The following is a 19572-nucleotide window of genomic DNA, read 5'->3' as shown; positions in this document are numbered from 1 at the left end:
GGTTGGTGGGGCATGAGAGCCAGCAGGTCCTGGCAGGGGTTTGACCGGTGGCCCGGGTCCCTGTGTTCCCTGCAGGGATCTGTCTGGTTAAGTAAATGGTTTGGCATGTGCCCTGAGTAGATAGCATGGTTCACATTAGGTAATGGGCTGCTCCTCATTTGGCAACTGGGCTTTGGTGGATAACACTAGGCCCTTTTTGTGACATACATGGTAAGTAGTCCATACATGTGTAGACATGTGGACAGGCCACACAGGCAGACGATTCACCATCACCTACCCGGGTAACTCAGCTAACTGCCCAGGGTGTGGGGAGCTGCTTTAGGTTCTCTAGAGTTTCAGCTGTGAGAAGAAAACACAAAGAAGTAATGGTGAATGGTCTAGCGGACACCTCCGTGGCCGTGACTCCACCGCACGGGAACCGGGGCTGAAAGAGGGTCTCAGGACCATCTCTCTCACACTCGGAAACATAGGCTGGGGTGGGTAAGTGTTCCGAGAAACAAATCAGCAGCCCGATGTTCCAGGGGGAGAATCTGGACCTCGCCATGTCCAAGGAAGAGGTGGTGGCCATGATAGGAGACGGGCCCTGCGTGGTAAAGACGCTGACCCGGCACCACCTGTACTGTGAGCCCCCTGTGGAACAGCCCCTGCCACACCACCACGCCCTCCGAGAGGCACCAGATGCTTTGCCTGAATTCACGGTCAGTGGGCAGGACCCGGGCAAGGTTGGGCATCATGACGTCTGGGCCCTGGCTCACAGGTAGCTTCCCATGCAGGTACAGATGGGGAACCTGCGCTTTTCCCTGGGTCACGTGCAGTATGATGGCGAGAGCCCCGTGGCTTTTCCTGTGGCAGCCCAAGTGGGCTTGGGAGTGGGCACGTCTCTCCTGGCTCTGGGTGTCATCATCATTGTCCTCATATACAGGTGGGTGGACCCGGTTGTGGCAGGTGGGTAGGCGTGGCCAGGCAGAAGGCACAGATGAGAGCAGGGCTCTACAAGAAGTGTGTGTGTGTGTGTGTGTGTGTGTGTATACATACATATATTAAGATTTATTTTTATTTTATGTGCATTGGTGTTTGTCTGCATATATTTCTTTGTGAGGATGACAAATCCCCAGAAACTGGAGTTACAGACAGTTGTGAGCTGCCATGTAGATGCTGGGAATTGAACCTGGGTCCTCTGGAAGAGCAGAAGCTAGTGCCCTTAACCACTGAGCCATCTTTCCAGCCCCACTCTGCAAATATTTTACATAAGGGATCAGACCTCTGGAAATGGTTGCAACAGGTCTGGTGGTCGTCAGCCCTTAGGCATGAAGAATATATAAACCTTTGAGCATAGCTGAGTTCTAACAAGCCTGTGCTTATGAAAACAGCTTGTGGGGCCTATCTGTCATGTCCAGGATTTGCTGACCCTCAGGCCGAGTAGATGTGGTTTAATGGGATCAGGCTGGCTTGAGCCTAGTCAGGTTATACTGGTAGACATGGTTGGAGTTGGCCTGCAGTACAGTTAAGCAGGCCTGCACCCCTTTGAGCCTAGCAAGGGCTTTGGCCTGCTGACCTTTGCCCTCTGCCCCTGGTGCTGGTAGGCGGAAGAGCAAGCAGGCCCTGAGGGACTATAAGAAAGTGCAGATCCAGCTGGAGAACCTGGAGAGCAGTGTCCGGGACCGCTGCAAGAAGGAGTTTACAGGTGCGGCTTCCGGAGCCAGAGTAACCTGGGGCCCTCCCTACGGCTGCTCTGCTCACACGGGAGCCACTGACACTCTTGAGTTCCACAGACCTCATGACGGAGATGACCGATCTCACCAGTGACCTCCTTGGCAGTGGTATTCCCTTCCTGGACTACAAAGTGTATGCTGAGAGGGTCTTCTTCCCTGGGCACCGGGAGTCACCCTTGCACAGGGACCTCGGTGTGCCTGACAGCAGGCGACCCACTGTGGAACAGGGCCTGGGGCAGCTCTCCAACCTGCTAAACAGCAAGCTCTTCCTTACCAAGGTGCGCTCCCAGCCAGGCTGCCCCATGTCTTCTTGCTCCATGTCTTCCTATCTGACTGTTCTGAACCTCCCCTCACTCTCCCCCTGGCCTTAGTTCATCCACACACTGGAGAGTCAGCGTACCTTCTCTGCTCGGGACCGGGCCTACGTGGCGTCTCTGCTCACTGTTGCACTTCACGGGAAGCTTGAGTACTTCACGGACATCCTCCGTACTCTACTCAGTGACCTGGTCGCCCAGTATGTAGCCAAGAACCCCAAGCTGATGCTGCGCAGGTGAGCGGCTGTCGGGGTGATAGACAGCTGGAGCCGGGAGCAGAGCCAGGGGCTTGAGTGTGGAACGGAGCCCTCGAGTCCCTGCTGAGCCTGGCCTTCCCTTCCTGTTACCTTAGGACAGAGACCGTGGTGGAGAAGCTGCTCACCAACTGGATGTCCATCTGCCTCTACACCTTCGTGAGGGTGAGGGAGGGGCCAACGGCTCGGGTCAGGCCCTTTAGAGCACTAAGCCTCCAGCAATACATTTAGCTTGCCTGTTTGTACCAGGGCAAAGGCATCACCCGACAAAACACGCCCCGTGAACTTTTGCCCCCTGCCAGAGGCCCTGACTGCCCCACTTTCCCAGGACTCTGTAGGAGAGCCTCTGTACATGCTCTTCAGAGGGATTAAGCATCAAGTGGACAAGGGTCCCGTGGACAGTGTGACTGGCAAAGCCAAATATACCCTGAATGACAACCGCCTGCTCAGAGAGGATGTGGAGTACCGTCCCCTGGTAAGGAGGTGCTCTGCTCCATCAGTCTGTAACAGCTCGTGGTCTGACCCCGGATGTAGAGTCCACCTGACTTCTGACTCCCTGCTGGAGAGAGGCTGTTTATTCATTTAATGGTGGTAGTTATTCAGGGTCTCCCACAAGCTAGCAAACATCCCTCTACCACTGAGTGATAGCCCTTGCTTTGTAGGATTGAGAATCGGGAATCCCAGAGGGTCCCCGACTTAGGGTGGAACCACAGATCTGCGCTGTGCTGGAGTGTTTTCCTTGCCATCTCACCGGGGATGCAGCCTTGTCCCCTAAGCCACTTGGCAGACCTGCCTGTAGCTCCTCTGTTACTCACAAGGGTTCCTTTGAAGGACCCATCCCTTCTCTTCATATTGCGTGGGGAGTCCTGGCTTACACAAACTTCCTTTAGGCATAAAAGAGGGTTGGGTGCTCACCTGGAGGCTCTCCCATTCACCACATGAGTATTTGCATCAAGTGAAGGCAGACCGGTGAAGAGCGTTGCGGACTGCTTAGCACTGGGGTGGGCTCGCGCTGTGCTCTCTCTCTTCGTGGCTGTCCCTGATCTTGGCCTGTGTCTTGGTCACCCAGCATGTGGCGCCAATCCTGAGATCTCTCACATTTCTTGTGTAGACCTTGAATGCTCTTCTGGCTGTGGGGCCTGGGGCAGGAGAAGCCCAGGGTGTACCCGTGAAAGTCCTGGACTGCGACACCATCTCCCAGGCCAAGGAGAAGATGCTAGACCAGCTTTATAAGGGAGTGCCTCTTGCCCAGCGGCCCGACTCTCGCACCTTGGATGTTGGTGAGGGTCAGGAGCAGGGTAGTTTGAGGACCATGAGATGGTGTTGGGCCTGAGCTGGCCCAAGAGTGGTCCTCCAAGGGTGAGGCTACCCCCAGGTGAAGGGACCATGTCTCCACCTAGGATGAGATGGGTTGTATGCCAGGAAGGGATCCTGGGAGCCCTGAGCCAAGTCCTCTCTCGTCCTTGCAGAGTGGCGGTCTGGAGTGGCTGGGCACCTTATCCTTTCTGATGAGGATGTCACTTCTGAACTCCAGGGTTTGTGGAGGCGTTTGAATACGTTGCAGCATTACAAGGTGGGAAGGATGGGGGTTAGGGGGTGAGTGGGGTTAGGCTGGGACTGACTGATGGAAGGGTCACCAGCTGTGATTAGCAGGTCCCAGATGGAGCAACGGTGGCCCTTGTCCCCTGCCTCACCAAGCACATTCTTAGGGAAAACCAGGATTATGTCCCTGGAGAACGTGAGTACCTCTTTCTCCTCTTCTTCCTCCTCCCACTCCTCCCTTCCCTCTCTTTCCCTCCTCCCTTCCCTCCCTCCTCCTCTTCTGCCTCTTTCTCCTTCACCTCCTCTCTCTTCTTCCTTCTCTCCTTTTCATTCTCTTGTTCCTCCTCTTGGTCTTCATCTTCCTCCTTCTCTTCCTCATTGTAATTTTCTGCATCTGTATTGCTCGGTCCTGGGGAGCAGGGAAGGTTCTTTGGACTGAGGTGGGGCTCGTATCTCTCTCTTCTCAGAGGAGCCGCAGCCAAGTCCCCTCACTCCTGGGGAGTTAACTAGATTGGGTTCCCAAGAGGAGGTGGCACCATTTGAGGGCACTAAGCTCTTACGTCTTGGCACAGGGACCCCAATGCTGGAGGATGTAGATGAGGGGGGCGTCCGGCCCTGGCACCTGGTAAAGCCTAGTGATGAACCAGAGCCTCCCAGGCCGAGGAGGGGCAGCCTTCGGGGTGGGGAGCGTGAGCGAGCCAAGGCTATCCCTGAAATCTACCTGACACGCCTGCTGTCCATGAAGGTGGGGCTGGGAGAGAATGGGCGATGGGGGTCTGGGTTATCCTGGGACGGGGAAGTGCGGGACTTGCATGAGGGAGATCTGTGAGCAGTCGAAGGCTAGCTGATGCCAAGTCTCCATCCTGGCTGGGCTCTCTGCCTCCCTCTCTCCCTCACAGGGCACACTGCAGAAGTTTGTGGATGACCTGTTCCAGGTGATTCTCAGCACCAGCCGCCCCGTGCCTCTGGCCGTGAAGTACTTCTTTGACCTGTTGGACGAGCAAGCTCAGCAGCATGGCATCTCTGATCAGGACACTATCCACATCTGGAAGACCAACAGGTATGGGAAGCGTGGGGCTCTGAAGCTGTGTGGGGGCCTCCGCCTCCACAGCCCAGTTACCGGTCCCCATGCCCCATCTGCAGCCTGCCGCTGAGGTTCTGGGTCAACATCCTCAAGAACCCGCAGTTTGTGTTCGATGTGCAGACTTCAGATAACATGGACGCGGTGCTCCTGGTCATTGCCCAGACCTTCATGGACGCCTGCACCCTGGCCGACCACAAGCTGGGCCGGGTGAGCCGGCTTGGGGGGGGATGTCAGGGCAGTGGGGTCACCCACGTAGCTGGTGGCTGTGGAGTGTGTGGTGCACAGATCTTCAGGGTTTCCTCAGAGCTGCAGGGAGAAGATGGTCTGGGCAGCCTCCGACTTCAGGCATTCCCACACCAGGCCTCATCCCACCGGCTCCCCAGAAAGTGGCTATGGTCAGTGTCAGGGGATAAGCAGAGTGCAGGGGGTGCCCCTGCTGCCAACCCTGACGACCCGAGTTCAATCCCTGGGACCCATGTGCTGAAAGGAGAGAGGCAGATCCTGTAAGGTGTCCTCTGACCTGCACACATGTGTGCGCACACACAAACACAAAAGTAACATGTAAGAAAAACAAGGAAGTGGGCCCATGTGACCAACTGTCCTGCTTTTCTGGGAACCGGGAGGTTTCTGGGATGTGGGTTGTTTTGTTATAAAACCGCTCATGTTGGGAGCCCCAGGAGCTGATGACCTTCTGAACTTTGACCCTCTCTTCCCTCCTGTCCTCCTGCTGGTGTCCAGGATTCTCCTATCAACAAGCTTCTGTATGCTCGAGATATTCCCCGTTACAAACAGATGGTAGAAAGGTACGGGGAAGGAAGGAGGGGGTCTGGAGAGGCAGGCATGCGGCTGAAGCCCTAGGTGGGCCCTGGTGGGACCAAGGAAGTGGGTTCTGATGGTCTATCCTCTGCCATCCGGGCCTGTTGGCAGGTATTATGCAGACATCAGGCAGACTGTCCCGGCCAGTGACCAAGAGATGAACTCAGTCTTGGCGGAGCTGTCCCGGGTAAGGCCTCCCCCTTCATACAGCTCATTTGTAGAGAGGTCCCTTTCACCTCTCTGGGATCTGCCTGGGAGAAGACACACCCTGTCATCATACAGGCAGTGTTCCTGCAAAAGGCCAGGCCTGTCGTGTCACCAGAGTGAGCAGGGGTCTCATTTGACAGCTGTCACCTAATCGGGTCTTTCAGGTGCTTGTCAGTGTGCAGCCTTGGGGTGTACAGCATGGCCGAGTCAGCTCTAAGTCTTTTGATTTGTGGGCCCTTGCTACCTACCCACTGTCCTAGTCCGCTTCAGCCTCCACACCCACATGGGAGCTGCTCCTTCACTGACTATGAGGACACCCATACCAACACAGCTGTACTTATGGGGTGCACTGTTAAACTCTTGGGGTGTGCTTCTGCATTTGGCCCTCCTAAGATTAGTTCCATGAGTTACTTCGACTGCACCATAAGTACTGTCTAGACAAGGAGGCTGTGGGTCCGAGGTTCTCACAGAAACCCTTGGAATGGTCTTGGGAAACATTTGAGTAAGATCAGAGCAAAATTGCACTGAGTTCCCCGCCAGTTCCGAGTCCCACGGCCGCTGTAGCCGCTTGGAATGAGTGGGAGGGATTTCTAGCTCTATCCTTGACTGGGAGAGGCAGGCAGGGTTCCAGTGGAAACTCCAGCCCTGCTGAAGTTAGTCCTAGAGTTCCCTGCTGCCATGGAGGGCTGGCCTTGTCCTGTCCTGAGCTGTCACCATGCTCTGCCTCGGGCTCTGTTCCCACTGCCAGGCCCGTGCTTTCTCATCCTTTGCTGGGTCCTGGGCCTCTTTCCCTCTGCAGCCTCTTCATTCCCCCCTTCCATCTGCCTTCTTCCCTAGAACTGCTCTGCCGACCTTGGGGCGCGGGTAGCTCTGCACGAACTCTACAAGTATATCAACAAGTACTATGACCAGGTGAGCACCCCCGGCCCGGTGCAGGGCTAACCTTGAGCTCAGAGTGCTCCTTTGGAAGCCGAGGGAGGCTCCCACAGGTTCATTTAGTGACATGGCTCTGCCCTCCCTGTGCTCACAATTACCAGTCCCACTTCTGCAGTGGGACTTCCCAGGCATGGTGGTAGTGGTGGGAGCATCTGGAGAATCTGCCGGGATCTGGAGATGGTGTGTGAGATGTGCGGAAGACTACCTAGCCGCCATCTCTCCACATCCCAAGGTTGGCCTCATCCTGGACATGACTGCTTCTGCGGGTACAGACTGGACTGGGCATCATGGAAGCAGGGATGAGGCGTGAAGCACGGGATGAGGGTAGATGAGGCGACGACAGAACCAGGAGCAGTCTTTCTGGGGCCTCTCTTGACCAGCCTCGATGTTCTAAGTGCATCTGTGTCACTGTCAGTCAACCTATATAGAATTACCACAGTCGTGTGGCACCAGTGATGTGCCTGGCGTTGAGAACACAGGAACGTGCATCGTGGTCTCAGCCGAGTGGTCTAGAAACAGCCAGAGGATCCACAGCCTCATTCATTTGATGTCAGCCCCAGCACAGGCTGGCAGAGGTGACGCAGCCTCTGCCTGTGCAGCACAGGAGGGGCGGGCTCCTCTCCCCAAGCTCCGGCTGCCGCCTGTCCCTTCAAGCCAACCTCATTTGTGGTTCTTCGGTTGCTTTTTTTTGCCTCGGTATCTGTCTCCCAAACCATATCCTCTTGGTCTTGGCACAGAGAATCATGAAATGCCAGCTGGCAGGAAGGGCAGTGGGGCTGGCCACAGCAGACCTTGAGAGAAGGCCAGTGGGTGTGTAAGGCTGGCTTCTATACAAAATGAGCGTGGCGAGTGTCATTCCCTGGCGGCCTATTCTCGAACATCTGTGTTTGGGGTGCGCGTGTGTGTGTGTGTGTGTGTGTGTGCTCAACTGTATCAACACTGGGGAGAGGAAGTTTGTGTTTAAGGCTATACTAAGACAATGCCTCAAACACCCTAGAAAAGCAGCCCAGGCAACTGTTCTGTTTTCATGCTCACCAGTGAGACCCACAGTCAGCCTCACTGTTATGTCTGCGAGTCAGTCGATTATGTCTGCGAGTCATTCCATTTCCATTGCCAACCTGGCCCGAATGCTACCTGTGGTGACCGTGGGGTCTAGAGAAGTCTCCCCTGATTCCATTGGTCCTGCCTTTCAGATCATTACTGCCCTGGAGGAGGATGGCACTGCCCAGAAGATGCAGCTGGGCTACCGGCTCCAGCAGATTGCTGCGGCTGTGGAGAACAAGGTCACAGACCTATAGGGACCAGGGAGTCTGCGTCTGCTGTTGTCTCAGCGCCTCCTGGGCAGCCCTGGAGTCTCAAGGGAGAGGCCACCTTCGTAGATGCCTGTAGTGACTGACAAGCAGAGTTTAATGAAAGGTGGCTTCCAGTCTCCTGGTGGCGCCAGCTCACAGCCTCAGCCCCATTGGACCTGCCTTGTAGGCCTGGGACCTAGTGGTTCAGTGGGTAGTGCCAGGCCTGCCCCAAGCCTCGTGGACTCTCTGACCTACTTCCTGGATGACGTCAGCCTGCAGGGAGCTGGGGACTTAAGGTTTCCAGAGAATGTCTGGTAGGCCCTCCAGGCCCCTGGGGAGACTGTACTGTTCTTGAGCACTGACCTGTGTCCCATTGGGAATCACAGAGGAAGGAAGAGGACACGCCCACTTCCTGTACTCTTCGTCCATCCTCCTTCTCAAGTTTAGCTTCCTCTGTCCTTGTTCCCTGTTGTCAATTCCAAGGCCTGAGAGAGGGGAAAAATGCCTTTCTAGGCTGCTGCTGCCTCTGCAGGGTTGGTGCCTCAGGACCACTCTGTCTTCCAGGTGGCTGGTGGGGAGGGACAGCTGCCTCAGGGGATCCTTGGGCGAGCAATGTCCCCACTGATGATACAGCTCCTCACTAAAGGATAACACACGGGACGGACTCACCAGCCCCTCCGCTAAGGTAGAGCTGGGAGCTGCTGGGAGACGTGGTCTCATGCTCTGAAGGGTCCCCCGACCCCCGTGAAAGGCCCCAGTGAGGGCAGCAGCCTCTCTCTGGCTCCTAGGTAGGGTCTGCCACAGGCAACACTTCCCAGAAAGGAGAACTTGAAGCACAGTATGGCTCAGGGAGAGGCGGGGCCTGATGTGGGGCTCTGTCCTCCATCTTTAAGGGGTCCACCTTGCTTACAGGTCATGGTAACCTCTCCATGTTTCATGAATTTTTAAAGGAATTGGGGAAGCATGGCGTTATTAAAGGCAATTCCAGGCAGTATGGGTCTCAGGTCCGTGACCCTGCTTCTGGATTCCAGTTTCCACATTGCTGCCCATGCCAAGGGACCTAAGTCGGGGCTCAGAGCCACCCACCTGCCTGTGTGGTGGCCACTTTGTGGTATTTCCCTGAAGGAGCTGCAGGTGAGCTTCTGAGACCGTGGTACTGTGGTGCACTTGGCAGCTGGGCCAAAGCAGCCAGAGGTTAGAATGCTGTGAGCTTCACCAGGCCAGGGTCATAGTATCCTCGAAAACTCTGCCTTGGCTTGCGTGTAGCCAGTGATCCGGCTGCCCTCAAGGGCTTCCCTAAGGGTTTGGAGAGATGGGCTGATACAATTCCAAGAGTCCCTTTTTGCTGTCCTTTAGAATCTTTGTCTTTAAGATAGCAGGAGCCAAATTGGTTTTCATGCTGGGGGTAATCACAGTGGCTATTTCTGTCAGATCCCATCTTCCCTGTGCCTGCCAGATGGGGGAACCACAGTCAGTCCGTCAGCAGTCAGACCCTCATTTGGGAGCTTGTGAACTTTAGTACTAATGATAGTTGTGTTAGTTCAGATTTTACCCTTACTCAGAATGGTTCTGCCTCACCCAGTGGCTGCTCTGGCCAACTATGTTGTTGACAGTCTCAGAGAACAGGGCTGACGGGAATGAAGTCTTGGCTAGACTTCAGACAGGTACAGGGAGGGAGGCACCTTAAGTCAACACGGCAGGGTTGGTGACAGAGACACACCTCTGCTCCAGGCTGGGGCTTCTGCAGTCTTTAGGAGTCCTCTGAGGAGGAAAGGGTTCCTAGAGAGGAAGGCCGTGTACCTGCGTGCTTGGGCGTGTGCTTGTGGGATGGGCAAGCATGGAACTGCTCTTAATCATGTCTTGCCCTCACAGAAGATTGTGATAGAAGATGTCGCGAAAATAAAAATGTTACCACCTAAGATAGGAAGCCAAGTGTTCACTCGGTTGCCATGGCGAAGGAGCAAGGCCAGTGCCAACAGGACTTGGCCGTGGTCCACCTGGGGCCCGGCCAGTTTGAATATAGCCTGTTTATAGCACAGTTTGATCAGTCTTTCCCGCTTTTCGTTCCCAGGTTGCAAAGGTATGCTCTCACTGTTTCCCACAAAACATGTTAGTGTGTGAAGGCTAAGTTTCTCATCTCCACACCACTTTAAATGTTGGGGTGATTGTCCAGGTGACTAGATACATATTTTAAAATTATGAGACAGGGATTCACTATTTCTTCCTGGCTGGCCTGAAACTTGCTGTTTAGACCAGCGTGGCCTTGAACTCACAGTGCTCTGTCTCCTGAGCTTTGGAATTAAAGGTGCGTGTCACCACACCCAGCACACTATATAATTCATTGTTCTTTTAAGAAAGGAAGGAAATCTCCCTTTTTGTTGTTTTTTTTAAAGATTTATTTTATGTGAGTACAGTGTCACTGTCTTCAGACACACCAAAAGAGGGCATTGGATCCCATTACAGATGGTTGTGAGCCACCATGTGGTCACTGTGAATTGAACTCAGGACCTCTTAGAAGAGCAGTCAGTGCTCTTAACCACTGAACGATCTCTCCAGCCCTCATTGTTTTTTGTTTTTTGTTTTTTTGTTTTTTGTTTTTTTGTTTTTTGTTTTTTAAACAGAAGGGTGCCTGTGGCTGTCCCAGCTGGGTCTGTGCTGATTAGCTCTGAGATCACTTGGGAAGTCACTCGGGACCCTGGCAATGGGCACCAGCGCCCTAGGAGCACACTGACTGAGGCCTAGAGGGTCTGCACCATGCCAGGACACAGCAGAGCTCTGCCTTGTCTTCTCTGTTGGCAATAAAGCCTACAGTGTCTGCGTCATCGGGGTCCTGTAGGAGAACACATTAAAAAGCACACATGCAAACCACCCAGGTCAGCTAAGGTGCAGGTTTGTGGCTTCATCTCTCTTTCAGAGAACCTGTCTCAAAGATAAAAGAGCTGGAAAAGCAGCTCAGAGGTTAAAAAGCACTTGCCCTTCCACAGGACCTGAGTTCAGTTCTCAGGTACCTGCTTGCAGTGGGGTCACAATTGTAATTCCATTTCTGGGGGATGTGATGCCTTTTGGTCTCTGTCGGCATTTACTACTGTATACCTACTCTCCCATGATACAAATGTATCGTGATTACAAGTCTGCATGAATTCTTATATCTATAAATAGACTTTTTGAGAAAGGGAGAGAAAACAGAGGCCTAGGCCAGCCTGGTTTTACAGTAATCTTCCTACCTCAGCCTCCCAAATGCTGAGATTACAGCTCTGCCACCAGGCCTGGCTGAATCTGCTTCCTGCTCGGCAGTACTGGGTGTTCTTACAGAGGACTGGTATTTTATCCCCACCACACATGACAGTTCACTACTATCCACAACTCCAAGCCCAGGAGATCCAGCATGCTCTTCTGGTCTCTGGACACCAGGCACACACATGGCGCACAGATATACACGAAGGCAAAACATTGATTTCTGTTTGTTTTTGTTTTTCAAGATAGGGTTTCTCTGTTTAGCTCTGTGTGCCCTGGAGCTCACTGTGTAAACCAGGCTGGCCTCAAACTCACAGATCCACCTGCCTCTGCTTCCCCAGGGCACAAGCACTGCCCAGCTCATTAATTTTTAAAAAGTTTTCTGTTCTTGCTAGGCATGGTGGTGCACACCTGTAATCTGAGTACCTGGTAGGCCAGGGTAGGAGGATCACTAACTTCAAGGCCAGCTTGGTCTACACAGTGAATTCCAGGCCTCCAGGGGTGTAAAGAGATCCTTTCTCAACAAACTCTTAAGGATGATAGTTTATCTCATCCCATACTTACCAGAAATTGAAGGAAAGGTAATCAGTGTGATATTTGAAAGGAAATATCTTGGCTGCAAGATGGGGTCCTCTTCACAAGTGCTAGGATTATCTGCCTGAGACCCAATCCATTGACCCATTGGCTGTGAACTCCAGAGAACCTGCCAATGTGCTGATCTCCTGGTGACTGTGGTTTCTTACTGCCATCTTCTGGCCATAGTGAGGAACTGAGATGCCCCCAAAGTGAAAAGGACTTTGCTGCTCTCCCAAAGTAGAGTCCTCGCACCCATGTTAGGTGGCTGCAACCATCTAACTACCGCTCCAGGAGATGTTGAGGCCTTGGGCCTCTGTGAGCACCTGATGTAGACACATTGACCCATAATTGAAAATAATTATAATGGACTGTAGTGCTGAAGCTAAGCTCTCAAATCTGGGTTGAGTGTGAGCTGTATTTAAAGGCAGAAAATGATCGTGTAGCAGTGAGCGGCTAGTAGGACAACCATCGTAGGTGTTCCCAGCAGGGGTGGTGATTGCAAAGTGTTAGAATGGTGCAAAGGAGTTGGCCAGAGGCCACTCACCCATAGGGCGGGGCCATGTTCGTACAGCCTGCAATACTTGCTAAGCTGACACCCTGCCCTCAGCTCAGCCTTGTGATTTGGTAAGTTGGTGGTGCCAGGTTACCTTGCTGCCACAGTGAGCATTGGCCACCAGGAGGATTAGGACCCCTCTTATGGAGCCGTATTCACCCCAAGCTTGACAGCCAGCCCCTCCAGACACAAGGCGTGAGCCCTGGATGGGACAGTGAGCAGGGAGGAGACCTGGATTCCAATTCCACTCCCCTGAGTGACTGGGTATCTTCAGGGAAGAGAAGCAGCATTCTGGCACACAGCAGGAGCCAGATGTTGGATGTTACATCTTAAGATGGCATCTGGAAAGATATAATGGGGAAACAGGAAGTACTGAATTGGTCTAGGTCCAGGCAGGGCTTTGATGCCATAAACCAGGGAAGAGGAGGTTGTCCAGAGCCTACTTAACAGATGGTGGGCATTAGGGAAACCAGTGGGGGTGGGGAGTGAATTAGAGCTTTCCTCAGTCCAGATCTCAAAGTATCAGAGATGCAGCAGCCGCCACCAACCTTGAGCTTGAAGGGACAAAGACCAGCAGCTAGGGTATGTGGAAGACTGCAGCTGAAGGAGGGATGACACCCAGGCACTGCATCTTGGAGGAGGAGGAAGGTGGCTGCTACAAGGGGATGCTGGGAAATAACGACCCAGGCTGCTCTTCCCACTGGCCAGACTTCTTTCCATTTTTCTGTAAGCTCCAGGGTAGGGAAGTCTTCCTGGCATGGAGGTCAGCTCTGCAATACCGAGCAGGGTGGAAAGCAGCAGGAAGGGCAAATGGTCAGCAACCTGAGCACCTACTGTGCTCCCTCTCACACCAGCCCATAAGTGTCTAGCAGGATTTCTGTGTGAGGGCGTGGTTCCTGCCAGAGCAAGAATTGGCTCCAAGCCGCCTGGCTTCGGGGACCCTCCCTTTGCCCCATCCCTGGTTCTTGGGAGGAGCCACACATTCTACCTGGAGAACCTGGGACATTTCAACTTTCAGGCTGGTAGTGCCTCTGCCATCTCTCCAGGCTGGGATCCAAGTGTGACACCAAGCTTCAGGCTGTGGAAAACAAGTTCTCTGTCTACAGCTTCATCTCAGGGCCAAAGACTTCAGTCAGAACAAGGCATAGGCCACTCCAGAGATGCAACAGCCAGCATACCTGCCTGCCTCACACCCACGGAGGGACATGGCAACATTTGGAGACCCCTGTAGAGTGACACTTCCTCCCAGTCCAGGTTCCTCTTTGTGTCTGAATGTAATGGCACATGTATATGTGATATGCACATGTGTGCTTGGGTCACAGGGAAGCTCTGCCCTTGGAGGAAGTGTGCCCTGGTCAAAAGCCCCATGGCCTCAGAGCATAGAAAGTGGGCTTTCACTGCACAGTGCCCACACAGAGAGAACAGACTTCTCACCCTCTGCTTCCTCTCCTATAAGTCATTTCCTGACTACCTGCCAGAGAAGTCACCATAGGAAAGCTGTTGCATGTGTGGGACCCTGCTGACCGGCTGGCTCTCCATGCCCAGAGGCCAGGCCTGCTGGGTGATCCACTCCACACAGGTTTCGTGGAAGAAGAGGAGAAGAAGGGCAGAGAACACAATCTGTAAGTTCCACACTCACCCTTCCTGTGGTGGAAGGTGGTAATGGCAGAAACTTGGAGTCAGAGAGAGGACTTGGGTCCTTGCTGGGACTCAGTGTCTCCATAACAAACTACATAGAGAACCCTTCTACCATTAGGGTCTTTCTGTCACTCATTTTGTAACTGAAACAGAACATTAAAATCCAATCTCAATCTCTCTCTCTGCCACCCTCTGACTCCCCTCTCTGTCTCTGTCTGTCTGTGTCTCTCTGTCTCTTTGTCTCTGTCGCTGTCTCTGTCTCTGTCTCTCTTTCACTGCCCCCTTCCTCCATATGCCTGACTTCATATTTAAATCCACTTGCTTTTTAGTTCATTGTCATCAGGTGAAGTATGTGTGTGGTTTGGGGTTGGTTGGTTGGTTGAGACTTGTTTTTCGAGACAGGGTTTCTCTGTTTAGCCCTGGCTGTCCTGCAACTCACTCTGTACACCAGGCTGGCCTCAAACTCAGAGCCAATCTATCTGGCTCTGCTGGGACTAAAGGCGCACACACCACCATTTTTTTTTTTTAAAAATCACTGTGTTTGCTGATCAAGAACAGGCCTCTGTGCATTGACCTGAGCTCGCCTGCCTATTGTGTAATGTGCCAGGAACTATGCACAAACCATCAGTAAGAGTAACCCGAAGAAATAACCATAAAGACAAGAATAATCACTGTTTTGTTCTTGAGATCTGCAGAACTGAAAAAATATGTGACCAGTTATCAGGGTAACATCTGTATACCTGTCCACTGACTTCACACATGGGAAGACACCCACCCACCCACCCTGTCTCCAGTCACCTGTTTCTAGAAAGTAATCAGCTTCCTGGAAGCGTTAGCCTCTCACTGGCCATGTTGTGACATGCTAGCTCATCAATTAGTACAATTCTTTGTCATGCACCACCTTGTGCCTTACCTGGTTGGCTCTGTCAGACTCTAGGCAGAATGTGCCACAGTGTGTCACAGCGCACCTGTGGTCAGAGAAAAACTTGAGAGAGTCAGTTCTCATCTGCCACATGGTTCTTCCGGCTCAAAAACACACACAAACCCACAAATGCACATCCGGCTTTATATTAAATGGCTTCCTCAGTGGGACTTGGCACCTTTTTTCCACAGTGCCAAGGCAGATCAATAAAATGATTGGTTTATATTCACTTGTAAAACTCTGCTATTGACTCTGGGCCCAATGGCAGAACTGTAGGCTGACCCAAGCAAACTCACACAGCCTTGCCAGCACAGACAGCCCAAGGCCAGCACAGGTCTTACACCACAGTTACCCAAGCCACATCATTTGCTATGGGGAGAAGAATTTTCTGAGTACCACCCACACAGAGACCCCTGCCCTTATGATGTCCTTCTCAGAGTCCAAATGGCCAAGGCAAGTCCAGGTGAGATAGTTGCTATGCTGTTCTAGTTGGATTTCTCAGGCTCTGATAAACACTATGACCAAAAGTAACTTGACCAAAATCTAACTAAGTAGCTAACTGCAAGTACCAGTTCTGGGGTCTGTAAATACAGCCGGCATTTCACACCACCCATTTTGCCTTGTTCTGTTTGCTTGTTTGTTTCAAGACAGGGTTTCTTTGTATATCTGTCCCTGTCCTGACATCCCTTTGTAGACCAGGCTGGCCTGATTTCTGCCTGCCTCTGACACATGAGTGCTGGGATTAAAGGAGTGCACCATCATGACCAACTTACTTTGCCTTGTTTTTAAAAGTCGACTATTGATTTAATTTCTAATATCCTCAATGCTTTGATCCACTGCTCTGTCCCAAGGCTAATAGCCTTACATGAATCTAATTTCTGGTCTTCCTGCTGTTGCCTTTAGTATTAAATTACTCATACACAGTCTTCATGTGGTAAAAACACACCACACACTGTCTTTATAAAGAGTGGAGTGTGCACTGTTTATTTTTATAGTATTCTGCAGTGCCAGCAAACCCAGACCACAAGTGCCACGAGATACCAGAAATAGGCAGACAAACCCAGGATTCCAAATTGCCATCTACTGGGTACTTTCTTCTCAGCAGAATCATGTTTCTGGGTGGCAGCAAGACCAGTGGATCCATCAAATGTATGTGAACAGAAGGGAGCTTATGGCGTGAGGACAAAAGCAAACACTTGCTCCTCTCAAGCTAATTGCTAAGATGTTGGGAGCGTCCCTCAGTTCTGGTACCGGGTGTGGGTGGCAAAACCTTGCTTATCACTCTGATGGGTTAGCTTCATCATAGCCCACTGGGAAACAGTGGGAGGGGACCTGACAGGATTATTCAGAAGTAATTGTGGTTGCTGCAGCTGCAGTCAGGTCAAGGTGAATCCCTCCATTGCGATAATGTAACTGTATGTGTAAAAGAACACAGATGCATCTGCAGTTCTAGGCAAAGTGTTCCTTTACATCCCAATTCACAGGAAATCAACAGTCAGAAAAATCAGGAACTTTTCTTTTGTCTTGCTTTTTTCATGACAGGTTCTCTGTGTAGTCCTGGCTGTCCTGGAACTTGCTGTGTAGACCCTGGCCTCGAACTCACAGAGATCCACCTGTCTCTGCAGTTTGAGTGTGGGGTTAAGGGCAGCACCACCCACATCAGGAAATGTAAATGAACTCTCACTGCAGACTTTGTCATCACTAAGGTGGAGGGGGTGACATCTCAGCTGTCAGAGGGCAAAGGCACCTGAAACTGACCCTCAGGACTTGAGTTCTGTGCCCAGGACCCATTTGGTAGAGGAGGGAAACCAGCACTGCAAAGCTGTCCTCTCTCTTCCACAGGTGTGCCATGGCAAAAATTAATTTAAAATAATTTGTTAATGAGACTGGATAAAGGACCTATGGATTAAGTGCACACTATTGTTCTAGAGGGTGTGAGTTCCTCTGCCTATAAGATTACAACCATCTGTACCTACAGCTCCAGGGGGATCTGTGTGTGATAGGTACAGCCTCTGGGCTCCAGGGCACCTGTAAATAGCACACCCTAGGATATGCCAACCCTACATCTTCCACCCTCAATATCTTCTCTCCCCCCAGCGTACGTCATTCTTTCCAGCGTCTGCCATCCCCAACATCTGCTCTCCCCCAGCATATGTAATCCCTCTATATACATAACTAAAATATTTTAAAAGATTTTTTTGCTGTTGTTTAATAAAAGACAATCTAGTCATAGTGGCTCATGGCTTCAACCTCAGCATTCAGGTGGCTGATGCAGTCGAGTTCTTGTGCTCACCAATGAATTGGCCTACATCCTCAGCTCTGTCTAAAATGAACAGCCCTACCAAACCATCCTAAAATCAAATCAAATCAACCAACCAACCAACCAAAATCCAGGTAGACAAGTTCAGCCATGAGTAAAGTGCTGGCTGCTTGAAGCAGGAGGGTCTGAGTCCTGATCCCCAGTAGCCTTGGAATAGCCAGGTACAGCATGACGTGCTGCACTCCCAATGAGGTAGCCAGCCTAGTGGAAAGGGGAAACTCTAGGTTCAGGGAGATATCTGTCTCAATAAGAGATGGAGGGCTAGCGATTGCTCAGCCGGTAGAGGTGCTGCCCTGCAAACCTCATGACCCAGGTTCGATCTCTGCAGCCCTCAGGTGCGAGGACAGAACTTACCCTGCAGGTCTCCTTCAAACTTCTCCATGTGTGTTGTACCGCCTCCTCTACCCCAAGTAGTAATAATAGTGTAATCATTGATTTTTAACATGTAGACCAAAAGAGGAAAACACGAACACAGATCTATGACCTCCATGTCCACATTGACATGTGAGTATACTCAGATCGATAAATTTAAACCACTTACTATGTCTTAAAAATTAATTTTGGCCAGCCTGGTCTACAGAGTGAGTTCCAGGACAGCCAGGGCTATATAGAGAGCCCCTGTGTCAAAAAACCAAAAAATTGTTTAAAAAATAAATAAAAGTAAAAATTAATTTGATGTGTATGTGGTTTTGAAGTTTTTTTAAAAATCAAAACATGTGTGTGTTTTGCCTAGGTGTATGTATGTGCACCATGTGCAAGCCTTGCACCAGAGGGACCAGAAGACCGTGTTGGATCTCTTGTAACTAGAGTTACAGATGGTTGTGAACTGCCTTGTGGGTACTGGGGACTAAACTAGGTCCTCTGTGGATCAGCAAATTCCCTTAGCCACTGAGCCACCTCCCCAGTGCCCTCTCTGCTGCTTTAAATGTCATCAAGGCAATGGTATCTGGAGGAACAGTCCTAATAAAGGAAATGGCCTTGATTCGTTCTCCAGGATAAACAGTTTGCTCTGTGAGTAACAGTTTGCAGCCCCAGGATATTCTGGGGAACTGAGGAAATGGAGGTCTCCTCATCCCTCCTCTGCTTACTCAGCTACAACTGCCTGATGCCCATTAGTGTTGTTCCTTTGTGGAATACTGACCACACAGGGAAGGGGAAGGTTAGATTAATTGGACTGAAAGGTGCCTACTGACAGGGCTGCTGTGGCTGAGGAAAAACGTCGGTCAGGCCTGGGCTAGTGAGGACAGACCAGAAGTGGACTGTATAGCCATGCTAGTCCACATAGAAGCTAAGATCACCTTACACTCAAGCATGTGTGTGTGTGCATGTGAGTGCACATGTGGTAAGAGTGTGCAAGTGCTCACACTCACGCCAGAACATGCATGTGGAGCTCAGAGGCTTCAGGAATTAGATCTCTTTACTCTGTGCGGTTTCCAGAGCCTGAACACGCGGACATCAGGCTCACCTCAAGCTCCCTCACCCACTGAGTCAACTGGTTTGCAAAGCTTTTATTTTTATAATCTTGCATCAAAATTATCTTGTTCATAAAACCTTCTACAAATTAATACATGACACCTTGTATCATGCTAGGACCTCAGCTGACAGGAAGCCCAGTGCCAAGCATGGGCAGTGCTTCCATTTGGACCTTCTGGAAGATCGTTTCTGTTTTGTTCTGTCTCAGAGCCAACCATCACCCTCATCCTTCTTCAGTGGACACAGTCCCTTCTGTTTGTGTCCAAGAGCGTTACTTTTCTGAGAGTCTGGGGTCTGATTTCTAATATGTTCTCCAATTTTGTAGAAACACTGACGTTCATTATGAAATTCCTTAAAATTCTATGAAGACATTGTCTCTGTTTTGTCTGCTTTTTTTCTGTTGGTAATATTTTCATTCTTTTTTTGGACATATAGCCTTATTTACTTACTTGAGAAAGGGTTTTGTCACACAGTCTAAGCTACCTTGAATGTCCTGTGATCAGGCTCAGCCTCCTGAGTGCTGGGACTCCAGGCATACACTTCCCGTACCTAGACAGCAGGAGCTTGTCATGTATGTATGTATGTGTGTATGTATGTATGTATGTGTGTATGTATGCACATATGTAAGTTTTGCCTGAATGTGTATGTACCAGAAGCATGTAGTTTACTCAGAGGCCAGCAGAAGGCATTGGATTCCCT

The 19572-nt window shown here is 51.4% G+C and overlaps 1 protein-coding gene across 2 annotated transcripts in view; it reads left to right on the top strand.

The window, feature by feature from the left end:
• Plxnb1 (plexin B1) overlaps positions 1-17312 on the top strand; it is a 32875-nt gene extending 15563 nt beyond the window's left edge. For both annotated transcript variants that reach the window (XM_052187177.1, XM_052187178.1), the window contains exons 22-38: positions 522-698; positions 774-922; positions 1584-1684; positions 1773-1990; positions 2084-2262; positions 2379-2445; positions 2609-2755; positions 3392-3560; positions 3750-3853; positions 3934-4018; positions 4395-4567; positions 4722-4882; positions 4966-5113; positions 5645-5709; positions 5834-5909; positions 6767-6841; positions 8059-17312. In XM_052187177.1, coding sequence (XP_052043137.1) covers positions 522-698; positions 774-922; positions 1584-1684; positions 1773-1990; positions 2084-2262; positions 2379-2445; positions 2609-2755; positions 3392-3560; positions 3750-3853; positions 3934-4018; positions 4395-4567; positions 4722-4882; positions 4966-5113; positions 5645-5709; positions 5834-5909; positions 6767-6841; positions 8059-8163 — 2199 coding nt within the window. In that variant the 3' untranslated portion in view covers positions 8164-17312. The remainder of the gene's footprint in view (positions 1-521; positions 699-773; positions 923-1583; positions 1685-1772; positions 1991-2083; positions 2263-2378; positions 2446-2608; positions 2756-3391; positions 3561-3749; positions 3854-3933; positions 4019-4394; positions 4568-4721; positions 4883-4965; positions 5114-5644; positions 5710-5833; positions 5910-6766; positions 6842-8058) is intronic.
• The last annotated feature ends 2260 nt before the right edge of the window (positions 17313-19572 follow it).

Source organism: Apodemus sylvaticus, chromosome 7, assembly GCF_947179515.1.
Source record: "Apodemus sylvaticus chromosome 7, mApoSyl1.1, whole genome shotgun sequence".
NCBI classification, from domain to species: Eukaryota; Metazoa; Chordata; class Mammalia; order Rodentia; family Muridae; genus Apodemus; species Apodemus sylvaticus.
This window is presented reverse-complemented; position numbering and strand designations above follow the sequence as displayed.